The sequence below is a fragment of the Necator americanus genome, chromosome V, assembly GCF_031761385.1.
Source record: "Necator americanus strain Aroian chromosome V, whole genome shotgun sequence".
NCBI classification, from domain to species: Eukaryota; Metazoa; Nematoda; class Chromadorea; order Rhabditida; family Ancylostomatidae; genus Necator; species Necator americanus.
The window spans coordinates 22,473,264-22,491,761 of NC_087375.1; the positions used below are offsets into that span (position 1 = coordinate 22,473,264).

General features: G+C 41.3%; 2 protein-coding genes across 4 annotated transcripts in view; both read right to left on the reverse strand.

Annotated features, from left to right (window-relative positions):
* Positions 1–161: 161 nt before the first annotated feature.
* Positions 162–11,009, reverse strand: RB195_014856 (uncharacterized protein; the record flags this gene model as incomplete). Of its 2 annotated transcripts, none has more annotated exons than XM_064205290.1 (9): positions 162–350; positions 460–545; positions 1,719–1,820; positions 2,081–2,210; positions 8,304–8,384; positions 10,060–10,182; positions 10,479–10,637; positions 10,696–10,808; positions 10,919–11,009. In XM_064205290.1, 9 exons carry the CDS (start codon positions 11,007–11,009, stop codon positions 162–164), a joined length of 1,074 nt encoding a protein of 357 aa, XP_064061171.1. The 2 variants fall into 2 exon arrangements, with proteins under 2 accessions (XP_064061171.1, XP_064061172.1); XM_064205291.1 differs by having other exon boundaries at positions 2,075–2,210.
* Positions 11,010–14,599: 3,590 nt separating this feature from the next.
* RB195_014857 (uncharacterized protein) overlaps positions 14,600–18,498 on the reverse strand; it is a gene marked incomplete at both ends in the record, with an annotated part of 28,965 nt that continues 25,066 nt past the window's right edge. For both annotated transcript variants that reach the window (XM_064205293.1, XM_064205292.1), the window contains 6 exons: positions 14,600–14,723; positions 16,887–16,980; positions 17,083–17,226; positions 17,304–17,458; positions 18,043–18,174; positions 18,252–18,396. In XM_064205293.1, the coding sequence (XP_064061173.1) occupies positions 14,600–14,723; positions 16,887–16,980; positions 17,083–17,226; positions 17,304–17,458; positions 18,043–18,174; positions 18,252–18,396 (794 nt within the window). The remainder of the gene's footprint in view (positions 14,724–16,886; positions 16,981–17,082; positions 17,227–17,303; positions 17,459–18,042; positions 18,175–18,251; positions 18,397–18,498) is intronic.

The following is an 18,498-nucleotide window of genomic DNA, read 5'->3' on the forward strand; positions in this document are numbered from 1 at the left end:
CGTAAAACACCATCATTTTTCGTTGAGAGAAACACAAATAACTAGAATAGACCAACAAATCAAATCTCTTTAAAAGGTCTGGAGAGGCAATGAATATCCCATTGTTTACTCTTTATTTCGCCTTCTTCAAGTTTAATCTTGAAATGTGTACACAGCAAGCATTAACGACTTTTAAAAAACTGTGCTATATATTTTTCGACACAGTTTTTATTAGCAAAATTGATCAAAAATGTACGATGGTGTGTAAATCCAACATCAGTGAGAAGAGCAAAACGACGATCTCTTAAAATCTCTCTGATAAGAGGAGCAAACCGCTGGTTTTTTCCCAGATGCTTGCGACCGACATGCAGCTGAAGAAGGAAAATCATATGCAATAAAACAGCTAATAAAGAGGATCGATATAAACATCAGAACAAGTAAAAGCGTAATATTTTACACACGAACAACGCTGGATATTACCTCTGCAGAAATTTGACAGACGACAATCCGATTTTGATCGAATTCCTTGCCTGAGCTCATCATCGGTATAATGTCGTACTCTGGACCTGAGACAATCTCGGTCAATCACAACATTCCTTGCTTATAGTACATTCTTTAGGTAGATATGAAACCTTTTGTAACCATCCGAAAAAGTAAAAAAGGTCAGCATGTATTGCGGAAAAATGTCATATTTTCAAAAAAAGTATCCGAATTCAATGTGGGAGACCTCCTAACCAAGAGCCAGAAAACCTCAAGCAACACCTTGAAAACTTGTACAAGTGGTCATTAACTGCTATGTGTACGTCTCGGTAGCGACACAGTGGCAGCACAAAAACTTTACGCACTTAATGTTTTACGGCTCTGTTTTCAATTTGGTTGAACATCGCCAGCAAGAAAGGGAGTTTTCAAAAATCAACTACATCCACAAGCTGGAACAGCGAGATGTGGCCGTAAGTGGTGACCTTCTGCGTCTCCCTCATGCTGTAAAATATAGCATTGCCACAACGGAGTCATGGATGTAAACCCAATGCTTACATTCACTAGTACTCCACTCTAATTTTTCTTCCTGATCAGTGAAAGTTATGGTGAGAGTATTTCCACAAAAATGTAGACTCACTGTCACTTGGATCACCTTTATTTATCTGGAGACTACCAAATGCCAAAGCGTTCTTCTGTAACTAATGGTCTATTTAATAAGACAATGAATACAAACTATTTCCTGCAGAATAGGTTAGAAAAGGTTTAGAAAAGGTTTCACATCCGTTGAGTTTGATGGAGACCGATATGTCCAACACGAAGGAGACACTCTATTTTATACAAGAATAACACTGCAGTCAATTATCACCAAAATTTAAAGGCATCACCCCAAGAATCTGAATTGGTACGGATTTCAGGTGGAGTATTCGTATACGGAATTGTAGATTATGGAGAGAAAGGTGATTTCGTCCATTTCTTCCTAATTGCCACAAAAGACGGCTCGGAAGATACGGCTTCGAGCGTTCCGGCGCGCTACTTTCCACGAGTTCGATTGGAGCGCGCCAGCCTTGTTCATTTGCCGCATCATGCGGGCCATTTTTTACGGCAATTAGGAAGGAATGGACGGAATCACCCCCTTTCCATAATCTACTATGCCGTATACGAATACTCCACCTGAAATCCATACCACTTCAGATTCGTGGGGTGATGCCTTTAACAACACTGACAACAACACAGATGATACTCGCTTTCAAATTGCTGACCTTCGTTGTCCATAAGTAGCAAGTCGACAAACTGAGTTTTAACTATTTTTTTCAAGAATGACACAATGTCGAGATGAACAACCGGTAATATACGATACCTACCTGAAAAGGCAAGAATGCGTTACAAATTCCTACGATAAAATCACACAAAATACGTGGTCGACTCCAAACGTGTTCGACCGGAACCCGTCCTAAGCTATGCAGAGAGGGAGATTCTATGGAGCAGGGAAAAAGTGTGCGTTGTGGAGAAAGCTTTAAGAGCACCCGGTTGAACACATTCATCACCATATATACATATTTCACTACGAAATTATACTTTCTTAGCACTGATGTTTTATAAAACTTGAATGCGTTACCGCTACCGTGTGAGAGTACATCGGCTTCACCGTACACTGTCTCATTACCCACTGCAATGGGGAAGAATTTTCCCACGGTCGGATATAGCTCATCGTTTTCCTTATAGATAGGATCCGCACCGTAGAAGAGTGACCCCTAAAAATTAATAGATATGAGCAGGAAGATTTTTGCAGATTGTTCACTTGTACGTAGTAGCCTATTTTCTTATCTTTTCAAGAACTAAAACTTTTCTCGGACGGAAAATATGGTTTCTTTCCGGACCAGATAAGGTGTGTCTTCTCAAAGATGTATAAGTTCTATATATTGGGCATATGTTAGATAAACATCGGAGAATGCTTCGAGATGTCGTCAATATGTATCACTGGTTCAAATAACAATGCGGCAAGGAGGAAGCACTGACTTGCTAAAATCTCATGTCAGCGGCCACTTGCACAAATCATTTAGTGAAATCCTGAGGGAGGAACAGTGGCGCATACAAGTCTGCAGGTTGTTACCTGAACGTAGCGGTCCTGCTTTCGCTAAAGGCAACTAGGCATCTGGCTGCGGCAGCTGTATAGCATGATGCAGTGGAACAAAAACTGTGGAAGTCACGCTATTTACCTACACAAATAGTGATCTGTGTTAACTACACTAATAATGGTTCCTATGCGCTCTTAACTGCGAATAGTTTGATTTTGCTAAAGCAAGCAGAAAATGGTACTGATGCTTGACAATAACTCTGAAACCTCGAACAATTTCCGAAAGTCCATCCTGCAGGTCCGTAGAAATCATGCGAATTGAATGAATTAACTTATCTATGTTTGACAAATCTCATTACTGCCGGTACTGATGACCTTGCTTTCACTAAACGTAATCAGGCAAACTCCGAGTATACACCTTGGTAACGTACGAGCTATATATCTTACACTGTTATATTGAGCAAGTTTCCCTTACGCTGCAGAAAGCTGTTGCCGCCCAGCACGCGTACACATGTTTAGAAATTGCGAGCAGACAAATATCATCATTGCTTTTGCATATAAGAGGAATCAAGAATGGCATTTCAGTTTTCGTTGCAAGGTCAACATTTTTATCGCTTGAAGAGCAGCACCAGTGGAAGATGACAAATTTCAACTACGTGCGCGACTACGTCTTGACCAGAAACATCCCTCGTCGAATTTTCAAAAATCTAGAGCTGGGTAGGACGTCGCATTCGATTCTGATCACCACCCAATTCTTCGGATATTGAAGATACGGTTGAGGAGAAGTAGAGGAGTTCTATCTCAACCGAAAAAAGGAGCGGCATGTCTGAAGAATGAAGAATGCAAAAAGAAATTTGGCCTTAGGATGTCTATAAATATTTGACTATGGACCAAGAAAAAGCTTAAAGCCGCGAACTCTTTCACCAGTTGTAGTCCGAATGCTGCACAAAAAAGCTCCCGGTTTTGTTGCCAAGGAAAAAGCTCACCACTGCGGAGACAGGGTCCACCTACAATTCTGTACTTGCTGTCTGCACTACTAGTGATCTGAACAAGAAGAAGCAAGGAGAGCGCCAGTAACAGCTGAAAAGTGATCGCTGCAACGAATAGATGTCAAGAGCGAAAGAGTCTGATAGAGTATGGGAGGACAGGAACCCAAAAAAACCTATGTTTTACAAAGACAATATAGCAGCAAGGTGAATATGTGTTCACCTATCCTCTAACTGCAAAGAGAGTGGGTGTTGGTGAGGTACTCCTGTCAATTTGGAGATAATATTTCAGGGTCTTGCTAAAATGACAAGCGTCATCTCTTCATAAACCCGAGCATCGCCAACAACTGATGTACACCGCGGCCAGCAAGCACCACCGACAGAGTCGAAGGTTTTGGTCTGGGCCCAGAAAGTGAAGGATGGAAAGTCGGGGGAGGCGACTAAATTAGCGAAGAAATACTAAAATCTCTTCCTCCACCTGGAAATCGTGAGATGACAAAGATCATCCCTTCAATATGGATTGACGAAAGGATGCATGACCCCTGGGGATATACACACATAATTCGGCTAGCCAAACATCACGAAGAAACCCTGAGATGAACAAGCCTGCTTTCGAGCGGACATCTTGGACTGACAAGGTGTGCATTGTCAGAAAAGCAGTCGAAATGATGCAGCACCATACAAAGCTCATGCAGATAGCCCTCCCAGGTTTCGACGCCGCTCTCGGCTTTCCTTACCGAGGCAATCTTTTCAACGCACTCCGGGCAGATATCGGGGGCATGGACAACAACTGTACTGTACGAGCACCACGCAGCATTTACTTCATCGTTTGAAGCGGAAACTGGAGTAAGAAAAGGGGCTGTCGCGGCACCTTTTCTCTTCTGTTTTGCCGTCGATGATATCCTGCGAAGAACAGCTGAGTAATGCCACGCCGATGTCGTTTTAGCGCTATCTGCTCATCCCCTGGTCGATCTTGAGTACACCAACGATGTGATGATATTCGGTTCAAGGAGCGCGAAGTTGCAACATATCGCCGATCTTGTGCCAAAATTAGCTGCGGCCTACGGTTTACGACTTCGCCCTGATAAATGTGAGAAGATATGGGTCTCCGCAAGACCCTCGGCAAGAATCAGGTTGAACAGACAACCAGCTGAACTTGTAGACGAGTTCTGTTTTTGAGTTACATGACTAAAAACGACCGGAGCTACGAGAGAGATATTCAGCAAAGAATCGCCAATTCCACTTCTGCGTTCAACTCCTCAGGAACATGTCTTTGGTCGACCCCAATCACCAATGAAGTCAAGCTGCAAGTCTACCTTTCCGCAATTCGTTTCATATCATAATGTATCTTAGACTTAGGCAGCGCCATCAAAGGTGATGGGGAAGCTCGACTATATGGATAGGATGCTGTTTAGACGGAAGGTTGGCTAATTTTCGGCAGTGGTGTGTCATAAGAAAGAAACTCAGAAGTGAATATGGTGTAACGGTGAATGACATCAAAAATCTGGAAAGGCCATCTGGACGTAAACGAAAGTCCCGGACGGGCTTTCGATAGTGGAGAAAAGTCTGAAGAAGCTTGACATCGACAGGCAATTCAGGGAGGAGGTAACGTTCCGCAGAGTATAAAACTGATATGGATGGAAAGATTCCGTGGGAGCTTTCTTGGAAGATTGAACCATAATGAGCTCAAATCTATTTAAGGACGAATCACCGAAGATGCGGAGCAGCTGCGTTAGACCATAACATCCTCCCGCCGGCTAAGTCAAGTAAGTCAAGTTGAGGGGAGAAAGGGAGGGGAAAGATATTCTCAATCATAGAAATGTTATAATATAAAGCTTTTCGAGTAGAAAAAATACAGCGAATTTGCTAGATACAGTATCTCGTGCGACTGATCTTGTCAACCAAATCGTTCTTAATTCGGCATCTTCAAAGCTCCCTACTCCATATTCGTTTACCCAATCCTTAGAGCTTCCATTAATCTTAAAACAATCCAATGAAGGATAAAGTGCAAGGGGCTGATCATTCCTTATGGGGATGCACCTAAATGTTCGCCTCCAATTCAGAAATAAATACGTGAATGTGTATACAGCGCCACTACCACTTGCTAGAGCTAGCTAGTGTGTCAAGTCAGTTTTTTATTCTCCCAGAAAGGAATGGTGCTGAATTATCGACCCTGAATTCTGAAAGACTTCTTTGGTACAAGCACGGTTTTGAACTATATAGCTAGTGTAGTCCGAAAATTTTACTGGCTCCGCTACACGCGCGTTTCAAATTAAAAAAAAATAATAGCGGTTTAATTAGAGGAAGGAGATGGAAACAAAGGAGACATATAAACAAAAATATGTTTTAGCGGATGAAATGCCCAGCGGAACGCTGACATCAGCCAAAGGGACTGCCGACAGGCCCTCGTTGACGAGGTCACTTATACGATATTCATTCAAGCTAAGCTGTATTTGTGTCTTATAAAGGCCGCTGAATATTCAGTACTTGGTTTGAGTGAGACTTGGGAAACTTTGCCTCGGAAAATCATTAGTGTGTTCCATCACGGGTTTTAATGCGAATTTGATAAGGTTTAGCTGTAATTAGTAACAAGTTATTAAGTTCCCATGCGGGTATTCATTTATTACAGCCCATCAAAATTTGCGTCGGTGAAACAGTTTTAAGAAAAGGCGTTTTCTCTTAAAAAAACGAATTGGAAAGATGAGGAAAAATGGAATGAGAACAATTAGCGAAAGCAAGAAGTGGGATCAAATAGAAAACAATAGCTACAATAATTCAAAGGTAGCGTACGAAGTTGCCGTGGTGCGAAAACCCCAGGAAAAATGTAGAGTTCGGGTTATAGATTACAGAACCGATGGTGGCTCCACTCATCTTCTCGTAATTGTAAACTAAACTGAAAAAAAAACTAGAGACTAATTAAACTAAAAATTAAAATGTAAAAACAACGTCGAAGATGACATTCTTTCCTGTGAAATCAAATGCAACTCGTCACCCTTATGAAAACGTCGCGTCCCCGACCGAGCGGCCGAAGATTAGTGAGGTTTCATCAGCAATAATTTACAATACAAGTAAAACCAACGAATAGTCTGCTGAAGGAACAAAGCAAGTGCAAGGATGGTACGTTCTAACACACCTCGCAGGAACAGGGGAGGTTCCCACGCTGTTTTTTCAGGGCGACTTGGAGAATTGAGCGGGCCACGCTAATCTACAACTTTCGTAATCTACAACCCGAACTCCACTTTCTTTGAAGGCTTCACTCCACGAATCTGGAGTGGTGCGGGTTTCAGGTGGGTTTTGCCCATACAGAGTCGTATATTATGGAGAGAAGGGTGATTCCATTTCTTCCTAATTGCCGTGAAAAACGGCCCGGAAGATACGGCTTCATTCGTTCTGGCGCACTATTTTCTACAAGGAGTTCGACTGGAGCGCGCCAGCCTTGTGCACGCGCCGCATCTTTTGGGCCGTTTTTTTAGTGCAATTAGGAAGAAATGGACGGAATCACCCCCCTCTCCATAGTCTCCCATCCCGTATACGAGTACTCCACCTGAAATCTGCACCACCCCAGATTAGTGGGGTGATGCCTTCAAGAGAGATAACGAGAGATAAAAATTTCAGAAAATTTTAGCCATACTCAAATTTCAGCCCTAGTTCATGACATTCACAGAAGTTTGGAACTTGAAGAGATCACCCGCTGCTTTTTTTTCTGTACTCTACTTTCCATGCCGCTACTGTTCCCTACACCTACGAAGGAGAAGAGTACGAAGAATGCAAATGTTATTTTTTGTTCCTTTGTGATTCATTATGGTTTCGAAAGTAAGATTGTTCCCTGTAAATAAGTAAGAGAAAATGATTTCTTGGGATTTGAAAGTAGCGAACTCACCACGTTCCTTGTAGAATTTGTATTCTCTTAATGAAAGTGCAAAATTATATAAAGGAAATGAATCTAAAAAATAAGAAAAAGAGACTGGTTCAGAGCAATTATTTCTTTAATAATCTCCAAATCCTCTCTTCTTAAAACCTCGGTATTTGATAGTGTATTTATGTTTTCTTGTTATACCAACGAGGTTTAGATGAAACTTCTTTATTGGCCTGACGTTTCGACAAACTCGTCTTTTTCAAAGGCCAGTTTCACCGAATAGCGGGGTTGGTAAACCACCGCGTTCTTAAAGACGGTCACCAAGGCGAACGCCGTCTTTAAGCTTGGTGACCGTCTTTAAGAACGCGGTGGTTTACCAACCCCGCTAGTCGGTGAAACTGGCCTTTGAAAAAGACGAGTTTGTCGAAACGTCAGGCCAATAAGGAAGTTTCACCTAAACCTCGTTGGTATAACAAGAAAACATAAAAGGAAATGAATATTTATTCAGCAACAGCAGGTACGAAGTAGCTGGCGTCCGTAGACAATGAAACGATTGATTTGAAACGAACAAATTAGTTGAGTTAACGAGTTGCGACTGTGAATTTTGAAAGAAAACAAATAAAGAAAGTTGGAAGCGTTTCAAGCTTCGGCTGCGCCGTTAATATCGTTAATTTTACGATTACTGTGCAGAAACCATACTGTAAACGAAGTGGACCGGACATATATGTAGCACATATTTATGGCTAAAGTCTACTAAATTGCCAGCATGATTGGCCACTGTAGTTAGTTTTACGTTTTTTTTTTGTTTTTTTTACCAGAAAGTTTCGCCTAACCTCCCACAATAAAATTTTCTATAATGTAGTTATCTCTTGATGGAATAATAACCACAAAACTGCTTGCAGACAGATTTGCGAACTCAGGATGATACCTTCGGTAGAAGTCGTTTAAGTTTCTTTTCGGCCAGAATGTCGCGTCCAACTCCAAGAGTGATTACATTCCAGGCCGTATTCTAAACTCAATTACGAATAATACAGAGGTTATGAAATCATAGTTTATCGAGCAATGTTTCTTTATACTGTAGGTGAAGTGAGGCAGCCAAAGTTTGTTTGGTACTATTTGCTGCTTAAACTCTCCTATGGGAAAAAGTGGAAAGCTGCACTCAATGTGTGATCGAAAAAAGGCGGTTGTCAAGAATTATTAAGCTGGAAATGGAAGTAACAAACTTTTTGGCTCAAAGTAGAGCAAGCAGGAGAAACAGCAGAAGTGGAAAAAATATTTCTCAAGATAGCATGCCCCGAATCTTGAATATAAATTTGCAATACTTATCATCTTGTTACTGATTTTGTTAAAAGCGAGATTAAATTTGGCTTGCTCTGCAAAGTGTTCGCTTCCAAATAAGATTCAAAGTCGTGAAGCATACTGATCTTGGCCTTACGCTTATTCTTTGTCTTTCATTTAATTGACGACCCCGAGAAAAAGTGTTGCAAACTTCAACATTTGCACTCATGATTTCATCTCATACAGTCATCTCCCTCCCACGTTATTGAATACAAACTGTCAATTTCCACTGGTTTTACAATTTTAGTCGTTGAAGAATAAACTACAGTCGATCCTCAATTCGTTTCCCCTTTCTGGTGTCTAGTCGTAATATGAAAGCGGAGTGCCAATAAAGAGATGCAAAACAAGACTATTCATTATGAAGATTACGAAGGATCTTGTCCAGTGATGAAGGTGACCGTTTCCCAACGAACACCGTCACGTCATAGAGGTTGATTAATAGTCATTTACTGGTGGTGGCACGCTCGCAAATTCTGTGAAGCGCCTCAGAGAAAGTACATCATGCCATTATAGCACTTATGTTGTATCACGTACATTTCCACGGATCTCCCTCACTAGGGGGACAGCAGCCGGTTAGTCGCGATAGTACGTAATTCTCAGGTGTAGTAAGGGGCTAACCATGGACCAAAAGCAACCTTATGCTCGTCCAGAGATTGACTCAATAGATGGGCTTTCTGCTTCTGATGTGTTAGGATTTACTTGGAAGCCCTTGAGTCGGTCCGAAAAAGTCCTACTTCTCCAGAATTCTTTACCGCATCTCATTAATGAAACAGAGCGTGGTGTGTACGCTAACAGCAAGCATTTTCTTTGCTTTTAGCATGCATCAACAGTACCCACCTGCTATACTGAGCCTACTATCTACTGTCTCATTCATCCTTTAAACTTTGGTTCAAAAAAACCCACAGCAGATCGCCTGAAAAGCACAGATGCGCGCCGCTTTTGATAACCTATCAGGTATGGAAACATGCGACGAGGCACTGCATCAACATGACAGCGTTAAAGGTAGAAATGATAATAGTGAAAATTATTCTAAGAGACAAGTAAAAAGTTAAAGTGTCTAGCGTTAACCAATTCGCTTGAGATGAACCATCTCGTTTCCAGTATCGTCAGGTCTGAATCGTTTGAGGTTTACGAACGTTTAACTAGCTTATTCACTGACTTTTGGGGCTAACCGATGTCTCAATTCAATTTTTTATTCCCCCAGACAAGCCTGGTACCATCATGTCGACTTCAGAAGGCTTGGTTGACGCAAGGGCGGATTCGAACCTCCCATCGATAGTGCGGACATAGCTGAACCTGATACCGACAGCGCTACGCCAGCCTTTATTCTAAGAGTACAAACTTACATTTGTGCTACTCAAAATGAAGAACTTCCTATCTTCTGTGTTCATGACGTTGCTATATTTAATAGCAACAAGCGGTGTGAGGCCGTAGCATTTCCGTACAGTCTTCCGAAGAGCATACCACAACTAAAAGGAAAGAAGTGAATAGGTCACTGCACACATTCATCCGACTGTTGTCCTCCTTAGCCACTCCTCTTTGGAAGGCGAGTCGTTTGAGTCATTCTTGTTGTCAACTGAATCAACTGCAAGCACTTCACACGCGGTGCAGAGATCAAAATTTTGTAACCCATTTGCTTTCCTTTTTTAAAGGAGATATTCGGTTGCTGTTATAGGCAGGCCGTTGATTTCCGCCCAAAAAATCCAGATTGGAGAAGAGACAGGTTTTCCTCTAAACACAAGGTAAAAAAAAGATTTGTTCCCACCTTACTGGAATCGAATAGCAAAGGTTCTAGTACATGCATCATACACTTATGCCACAAGTTATAGGCGTTCTGCACTTTCAATTCGACATCTTCAGATCGATCTCGTTTAATTCGATATCTGTCAGCGTAGAGACTATTACTCGCGCTCTCTAGATTTTCCTGAATAGTAAAATTTATGGTCGCTACAGGTTTACAAAAGAAGTAAGCGAATGTTCACCCATTCGGATTCCAACCCGTTCATGACAATTCCTGCTAAAATCAAAACAGCAAATATCCACATCATTAAGGTGGGATTCATGGTGCACATTTTCCAGAGAAACGGCTTCAATCCTGCATGAATATTATTGAACATACATGTTTGAGCTTCTGCCTAAGGTTATGGAGAACAGCGTCGGAAAACTATTTTACTGTCTGTTAACCTTTAAACTTTAACCACATACCTGAATAAATTTTCCTCGGCAGTGTAAGATCGCTTTCGTTATCGAAATTAAGAGCAGAATTTGATCGATCATGAATGGAAAAGATAAACATGGACGACTTGGGGGAGAAAAAAAGTGAAAAAGTGAAGAAAGAGAAAGGTAGGATGATAGTTTGAAAGCAACTTATCGCCCAGGTAAAATTGTTGTTCGGAAGAAAGAAGAAAAGAAGAGGAAGAGTCTCACCAACAAATTGGCATTTCTACTCTTTCCTTCTCCTACGTTCATATGTACTGTTGGGTGCAACGTTTTAATATTATTTTACATCCACCTATACCACCTATTTTCTCATCCGCAGTAAAATGGGTTCGACTGTGGATGAGAAGAAATAATAATGCTCACTCACTCCTCACTAATGCTATCAATTCACGCTCTCATCCGCTGTGCTCTAACAAAGCTATCCCCGTAGACATGGTAGGGTTCCAAACGGAACACACATCCCTGTTCTCTAGTAACAATCACGCATTCCATCCTGTCAACACGCGCATCAGTGAGGCATGCAAAAGCTCAAGAAGCAATCATTTGTTTCTCCCACCGTTGTCTCGAAAGCAATGATGTTAGAAGCAGCACTTGGCAAAACCTTCAATTGCTACTTCGATGTACCGTTGAGATACGCTCTGACCACTTTTCTTTGTGGTATGGATAGGAATGAGGGCAGACAACCAACTGAACTCGTGGATCATACAGGAAAGAAGTGCTGAAGCTACTTCAGTCTCTAATATTTTGTCGTCGTTGTCTGCGCCCGTCTGCCATCGCCTGCGAATCTATCTGTCCATGTTTGACCACTCCAAGCATGAAGTCTTCACGATTAACATGGGTTTTATCAACTAGCAACGGGACGCATCGGCTCCCTCGTTCATATAATGTGGAGACCAGAAGATTGCTAGGCAGACAGATGTTCTACGTGTTTCGAAGATGTGAGGATGCTCGACGGCTAAAGTGGGGAAGGTCATCTGACCAACAGCGAGAGTCCTAGACTTACGTGAGGTAAAGTCCAGTCTGACACAATTAACGTCAACCGACATGGGGAACGCTGAAAAATGCGGAGTATGGAAAGTGACGAGAAGAATGAGCATAGGAGAATGATAAGAAAGAATGATAGAAAGACTGTATGTGAACGTGTCCACAACTCCACAGTCGCATCTTACCCTAACTTGCAAACCGATACTCTCAAAGATCGACTACGAATCTACGTTATTTTCTTAGGAAGTGTAATCCTTGAACACAGCTCTTGAAGACTCGGAAACTGTTTGCTTGTTTTCAAGACTGCTGGGGTCACCAACAATCGAATTTCTCGTCCCCTAGGCAAATGAATCGAATTCAATTTGCGAAGAGAAGCGCATAAGTGGACTGTTTTTTTTTTTTTTTTTTTTTTTTTTTTTTTTTTTTTTTTTTTTTTTTTTTTTTTTTTTTTTTTTTTTTTTTTTTTTTTTTTTTTTTTTTTTTTTTTTTTTTTCCTTTTTTTCCAAATCAAGTGGACTGTACAGGAAACGAATAACAGAATTTGAGTGCGTAAAGGCGGCGACTATTTCCACCCTGCTAGCACTCAGTAAGACTGATCACAAAACATGTATTTCTACTTACGCTACTCGCTTACACAAGAGCTGAAGGATTGGAATGACAGAAAATTCCATAGGATGGAACCGACCAGTTAGTACGCTCGTCCGAATTTGAGGATACTAGCAAGCGCTAGCAAAATGAAGAATCGTACGTTTTCCTCCCTCGCAAACAATATAGGCCAAATTTTTTGCTCTCTTTATCTGTAGACAGGCTCGATGTAACGCAGTGCAAGATACGCAGTCTATTTTTCAATTGCGAATCCGTTCAACACAAATTTACGTAATAAAAAGAGCAAAAACTTCTCGCCCATTAAGCACGTCCTTGATCGTCCCCCATTGAAGGTTTGCTGATGTGAATTCAGTTACTTTGCAGCGAAGCAATACTGTCTGTTTTAGATATCAAGAAGTGAAAAATTGACCCCTTCATAAGTTCTCTGAAGAGATTTCTCAATAAACGGCCCCCGAATCACATGCTAACCGCAGCTGAGTGGTAGCATGAGCAATCACCAAATCCATTGTAAAAACTATGGATCGGATTTGCTCGCGAAGCACTTTTGTTCACACATCAGTTTGCGCATTCCAGGGCAATATTATTTTTATTTCAACAATATGATGGTCAGAAATATTCTGGAAACATCTGATAAAATAGAAACATCTAAATAGAATGTATTAAATCTGCGAATATCCAGAGGATAATAGCAATAACTAGCGTAGCTAACTAAACTAAGCGAGTTGTGGTTCTATGAGGTCGAGAACTGCGGGCATTTCTGGCGAAGAACTTCCGATTGAAAAAAACTGCCACAATTCCAGACGCATCACAGATCCTCTAATGATCTATACAATGCTTACAGAAGACAGGAAATATGAAGAAATTACAATTCACAGTAGGAACGTGAACACATATATGAAAAGCAGAACAGAATAAATACGGAAGCAGCCAGGTGGTTGCACGAAAGATACTGGGATTATGTAAGGACCATATGTACTGGCAAACACACACAGACACGTGGGCATACCATAACACTGTATCAAGGAAAATTCAACTTTAAGCTGGAAATGGTATGTCTACGCGAATAACTGTGACAATATTAATATGCAGACTTATTAAATACCGGTGGCACACCTTTAAGAATGATTGATATTAGTAAAACGAGATGAATGTGTACGAAACTCGAGTTTGTCTGAATGAATGACAATCTGGTGCAACATATACAGGTGTACTAAGAAAAAAATACGTGAACTCTGTCAGAACAGGAGAACATGTGTTGTTAATAAATGGATTAGAGTGGAACACACTACGAACGCGTATATATGTAATGCTAACACCGGCAGTAATAGATATAAAAGGCGGGAAGGTAGGGCAAATAAGAGAAATCACGTTTGAATAAATTAAACCTTTCAGATACGATGCAATTAAATTTACAGTTGCCTGGGGTGTGGCGATAGAAAAGGATGTCGGCGAACGCAGTTCCACGCGTCCCGCACCATCGACACGGTGTCTTGTCGAGTGTTACGGACAAAGTTTTTGCGATTACGCGTAGAAGAAGAGAATTAATTACAAATGGTCCTACACAATGTCGACGTTAATAACCTAGTCAGTGTTTCTCTTCCGCGCTCACGCTATTGACCAGGCCATGGGTGCAGTGTAGAGTTCCCAAATCCAAACAGTATAGGTTTTTGAGGTAGATGTGACACCTACTTCAGCGAACGTTGGTTATGCGCGCACATCTCAAGGCACAACGAATCAGGCACGACATCTAAGGATGCCAAACATCCATTATCTACAGTGTGTACATCATCCCAAGGAAAACAGTGATCTCTGCGAGTGTAAAATGAAGGACCGGGAGTAGAAAGAAAGCAACTGCGTTGTAAATGCAACTGGTTAGTAAACCTATGCACAAGTTAGAAAGTGCGAACTAGCAAACAAACAGTTATTACAACGAATCGGATAGTTTTTGACTTTTGATGAAGTCTAGAAGTAGGAGCTGAGAATTGAGATTCAGGAGAACTCATGACGAAAAAAGTTTCAGACGGAAGCTTCGACAATTTGGAATACGAGTATTGAGAAAGCTGCTGCTGGCTCCCTCTACTGGGCATTGCTGAGCTGGGCGAACACTGGCAGACGACCGGGTGCCCTTTCCCATTTCTCGTCGAACGTTAGCGACATAATGTCTCCAATGAGGCCGTTCATCATAGGATCAGTGCTCGTTCTAGAAAAATTCGATGAGAGGATCTCACAATATATGGAATTGTGCACTGCGCCTCAACTGTATATACTCCTAGGCAAACGACATATACAGCAATAATTCTTTAGGAATTTCTTATATAGTAACTATTCATGAATTTGATGAAGTCCTCTTAACATCTAAAATTGAACATAAAGGATAAAGGATAAAGTCGCTGGCGTATCAATCCACTTGGGAACGCGTTTTACTGGAATTCGTAATGAGGTTTTTGGAACGCATGTTGGACTATACAATGACTTGCAGGGGCCAAGATCAAGTCAGTGCTTTTACCCTCCCAGACAAGTCTGGTACCAATTTATCGATCCCGGAGGAATGAAAGGCTTGGTGAGCACTAGGGCGGATTCGAACCCTCGACCGTGTGGCTACAACGGACCTCCAACCGACTGCGCCACACCCGCCCAAGTTGAATGTATGTGGAAGGAAATAATGTGACAGTACCACTGCGTCATTAGACCAACATATGCCATTGTTTTAGTTTCCCGGCATATTTTAGTACCAAACGAAAGTGACAATTCCTCATGCAACTCAGCGGCGATCTTGAATCTCAATCGTTGCAAAGCTACCTACGAAACCGAAAATAGCATAATGTATGAAGGCGTATGAGCACTGCTTGCTTAGCTTTTTGAAAAACGGTGACAAACACGCATCCTTGTACAGCATGTCTTTGAGAGCTTTTTGTGAAGTTTCTTGAGAGCGTCTAATTCATACTAATAGCTCAATATGTAAGCAGAGTGGGCAAAAATGAAGCAGTTGGGAAAGCACCTTCGTACGAAGATAAAAACGATAAGCGGTGGTTATGAGAAGATATTATTTTGGTTTTCGGGGTCTCGAATACCTTTACTTTATTGATAAGAGATATCAGTTGATGGCATTGACTTTGCTTGGCAAAACATTCGAGATTTGTTTCCCTTCATATTAGGCGAACTTGCTTGCTAGACTAACAGATGATCCTTACCTTTTGACTAGTAATAATTCACAACCGTCAAAATGATCAGTTAGTAAAGACTTGCTGAAATCTTACTTGCTGCTTAGTTAGCTGAGCGACCTCCGAGCAAATCACCGGAAGCATTCCAGAAATTTGCAACTGTACGTGCATATTTTACGATATTCTATCAATTTTCCGCACCGCGAAATATCGGAACATCCCAAATGTGAAAACAGTCACAAGCAAGTTTGAATAGAATTATTTTAACCTCAACATCTAAGTAATAAATCGTTTAAATACATGGCTTCTCGAGGTGAAAATGGAGATTACTCCGCATCAATGTGTCACGTGGTCAATTATTGAACGAAAAGACAGTACTCAACATTTCCTGCACAGATTAGTGCTATAACACCCATGTCAAAGAAAGCAGACCACAACGTAGCTTTCTTCCTTTCTTTCTTTTTCTTTCCTATTTTTCGCTAGTGTTATTTTGCACTCAAGCACAGTTTCTACAGTACATAAAAAATATCAATTCCTTCCGCATGTACGCATTTATGAAACATAGCAACTCGTACAATTACCACAATGGATAAAGGATAAAATTTCTGGCATTAATCAAACCGCTTAGTACACGCCACCGCGTTCAATTCTATTCAGAATCGTTTGAGGTTCACGAACGAATAATCGACCTCCGATCAATCATGCTGCATCCACTGCGGAACCTCGCTCGTATCGACTGCGTTACACCGCCTCACAATTACAACAATTATGATAATTTATAAAATTATGAAATGTGTCACACTCGATGCTCTACGCTGCTTGCACGATCGATCGGAGGTTCGAGTCCGCCCTAGTGCTCACCAAGCCCTTCATCCCTCCGTGGTCGTTGCCTGGCAGGACAAAACACTGACTTGACGCATTGGCTAGCCCCCGCAAGTCATTGAATATGCCAGTTACACGTTCGTGAACATCAAACAATTCTGAATTGAAGAGAACGTGATAGCGCATCTCAACCGGATTGATGAACACCAGACACCATCCTTATCCTTTATCACACTCTTTGGATTTCATCTGGAATTTTTCCATCATTCATATTATGTATGTTTTGTGCAACGTTACTAAATTGACCATTGACGTGCTGGTAGAGAATCCTCATCTCCAAACAAACGCATGAATCCAATGTTCAATCTGCCCAGACTCACCTACTCAAGTCGTAGCTGAGTGAGTTCGGTAACTGCTGATTCATGTTTCGTTGATTGACAGGAAGGGGCGCCATAAACCCAGTTCCGAACGACCCTAATAAGAAAGTTTTATCGAGCTGTCTGTGCTGCAACGCAAGGGTGGTAAGCCTTCAGGCAATCTTTGTATTAAAAAGAGAACGAATCGTACACTAGGTACCATTTTCGTCCAAATCGAGTCCAGGAGAGAAACTTCCATTCGGTGAATCAGATCCACTATCAGCTGAACTACTGCCAGCTGTCGACTCTCCAGTACTGCCATACCCGGGTAATGAGGATATACGTTGTAACATTGGAGTACCTACTAAATCCCAAAATCGTATGTCGAACATATGAAAAAATGAACGACAAAAATGGCAGCAGTAAAAGAAAGTGACCCACTCAGTGTATTTCCCTGCCCAGTCATTGTCTGACCAAGATGAGCTCCGAATGAAGAAGACAGCTGTTGGGAGCATACTGGTGGAATAAACGCGTTGGGGTTAGTTCGCATTGACGAAGATGGCGGTGTTTGAAGATTCGAAAGCAAATCCGTCTCACTTAAAAAAAAAATTAAGAGGGAAATGTAGCAGTGTAGAAACGCCTCTAAGAAAAACAATACTGGTACAGTCTTCCTACAAAACGACATGAAGTCTAGGAGTGAAAAAATTTGCAAATCTGTGAACTAGAACTTGAGAGATGTAAAATTTCAATCCTAATATCTAGATACATAACCAGTGCTACATCAGCATTTGCACAAAGGGGATAACGTTTTCATCTAGCTAGATCAAATATGCACAAAACCAATCCACGAATTCATTTCTAATGGCGATTTCTGAGTGCGGACAAAGCTATATATCACTTAAAGGTAACCTATCATGAAAGTTTAGATATTTGGATCTCTTGTAGACAATAGAGTTTGGTGCGTCAATTACGAATATAGTAATCTGTATCCCGAACTCTATATTGTCCATGAGAGATCCCAACATCGAAGATTCAATGATACGGTCCTTTGAAACATCATTACACGAAATGGTCAATTTTAAAATGGGTTTTCAAAGTGTCAAGTTGAAGTCATTTTCTAATTGAGTGCAAAATTTCGTCTCGTCTCATTGAGTGCAAAAAAAAAAACGTTTTCGCGAACCTATGAATGAAATGACATCGAGGCCCGTATGGACAATATCCGGACTGGTGATAGGACTGACACGCCTCCGTCTTGTACTTTGGATGGCGTGGAATCGGACGCTTTTCTTGCTCACCGTGAGCATATTGGCATCTAGGGAGAATTTTGATCATAGACCAGACCAAGAAGATTTGCTAGTAGCTGATTAATGTGTGTAGAGCCTGTCTTACCTTTCCCCATAATTACAACGTCCGTGATCCATCCAAGAACGGCACAATTCTGTTTTGTACAGCTTTGGGTTCTTTGGAGGAGGCGCATTTGGGGGCGTAACGATTCCCATCATAGAATTTAAATTCGCCGGAGTTATCGCGTTACCTGGAGCAATTTTGTGACTGGCAAAATTATGCAAAGGATAAGAAGTTTGCCTTTCAAAAAATCTGTGATTCCAAGAACTGAAATATTGAAACGAGGAGAAAA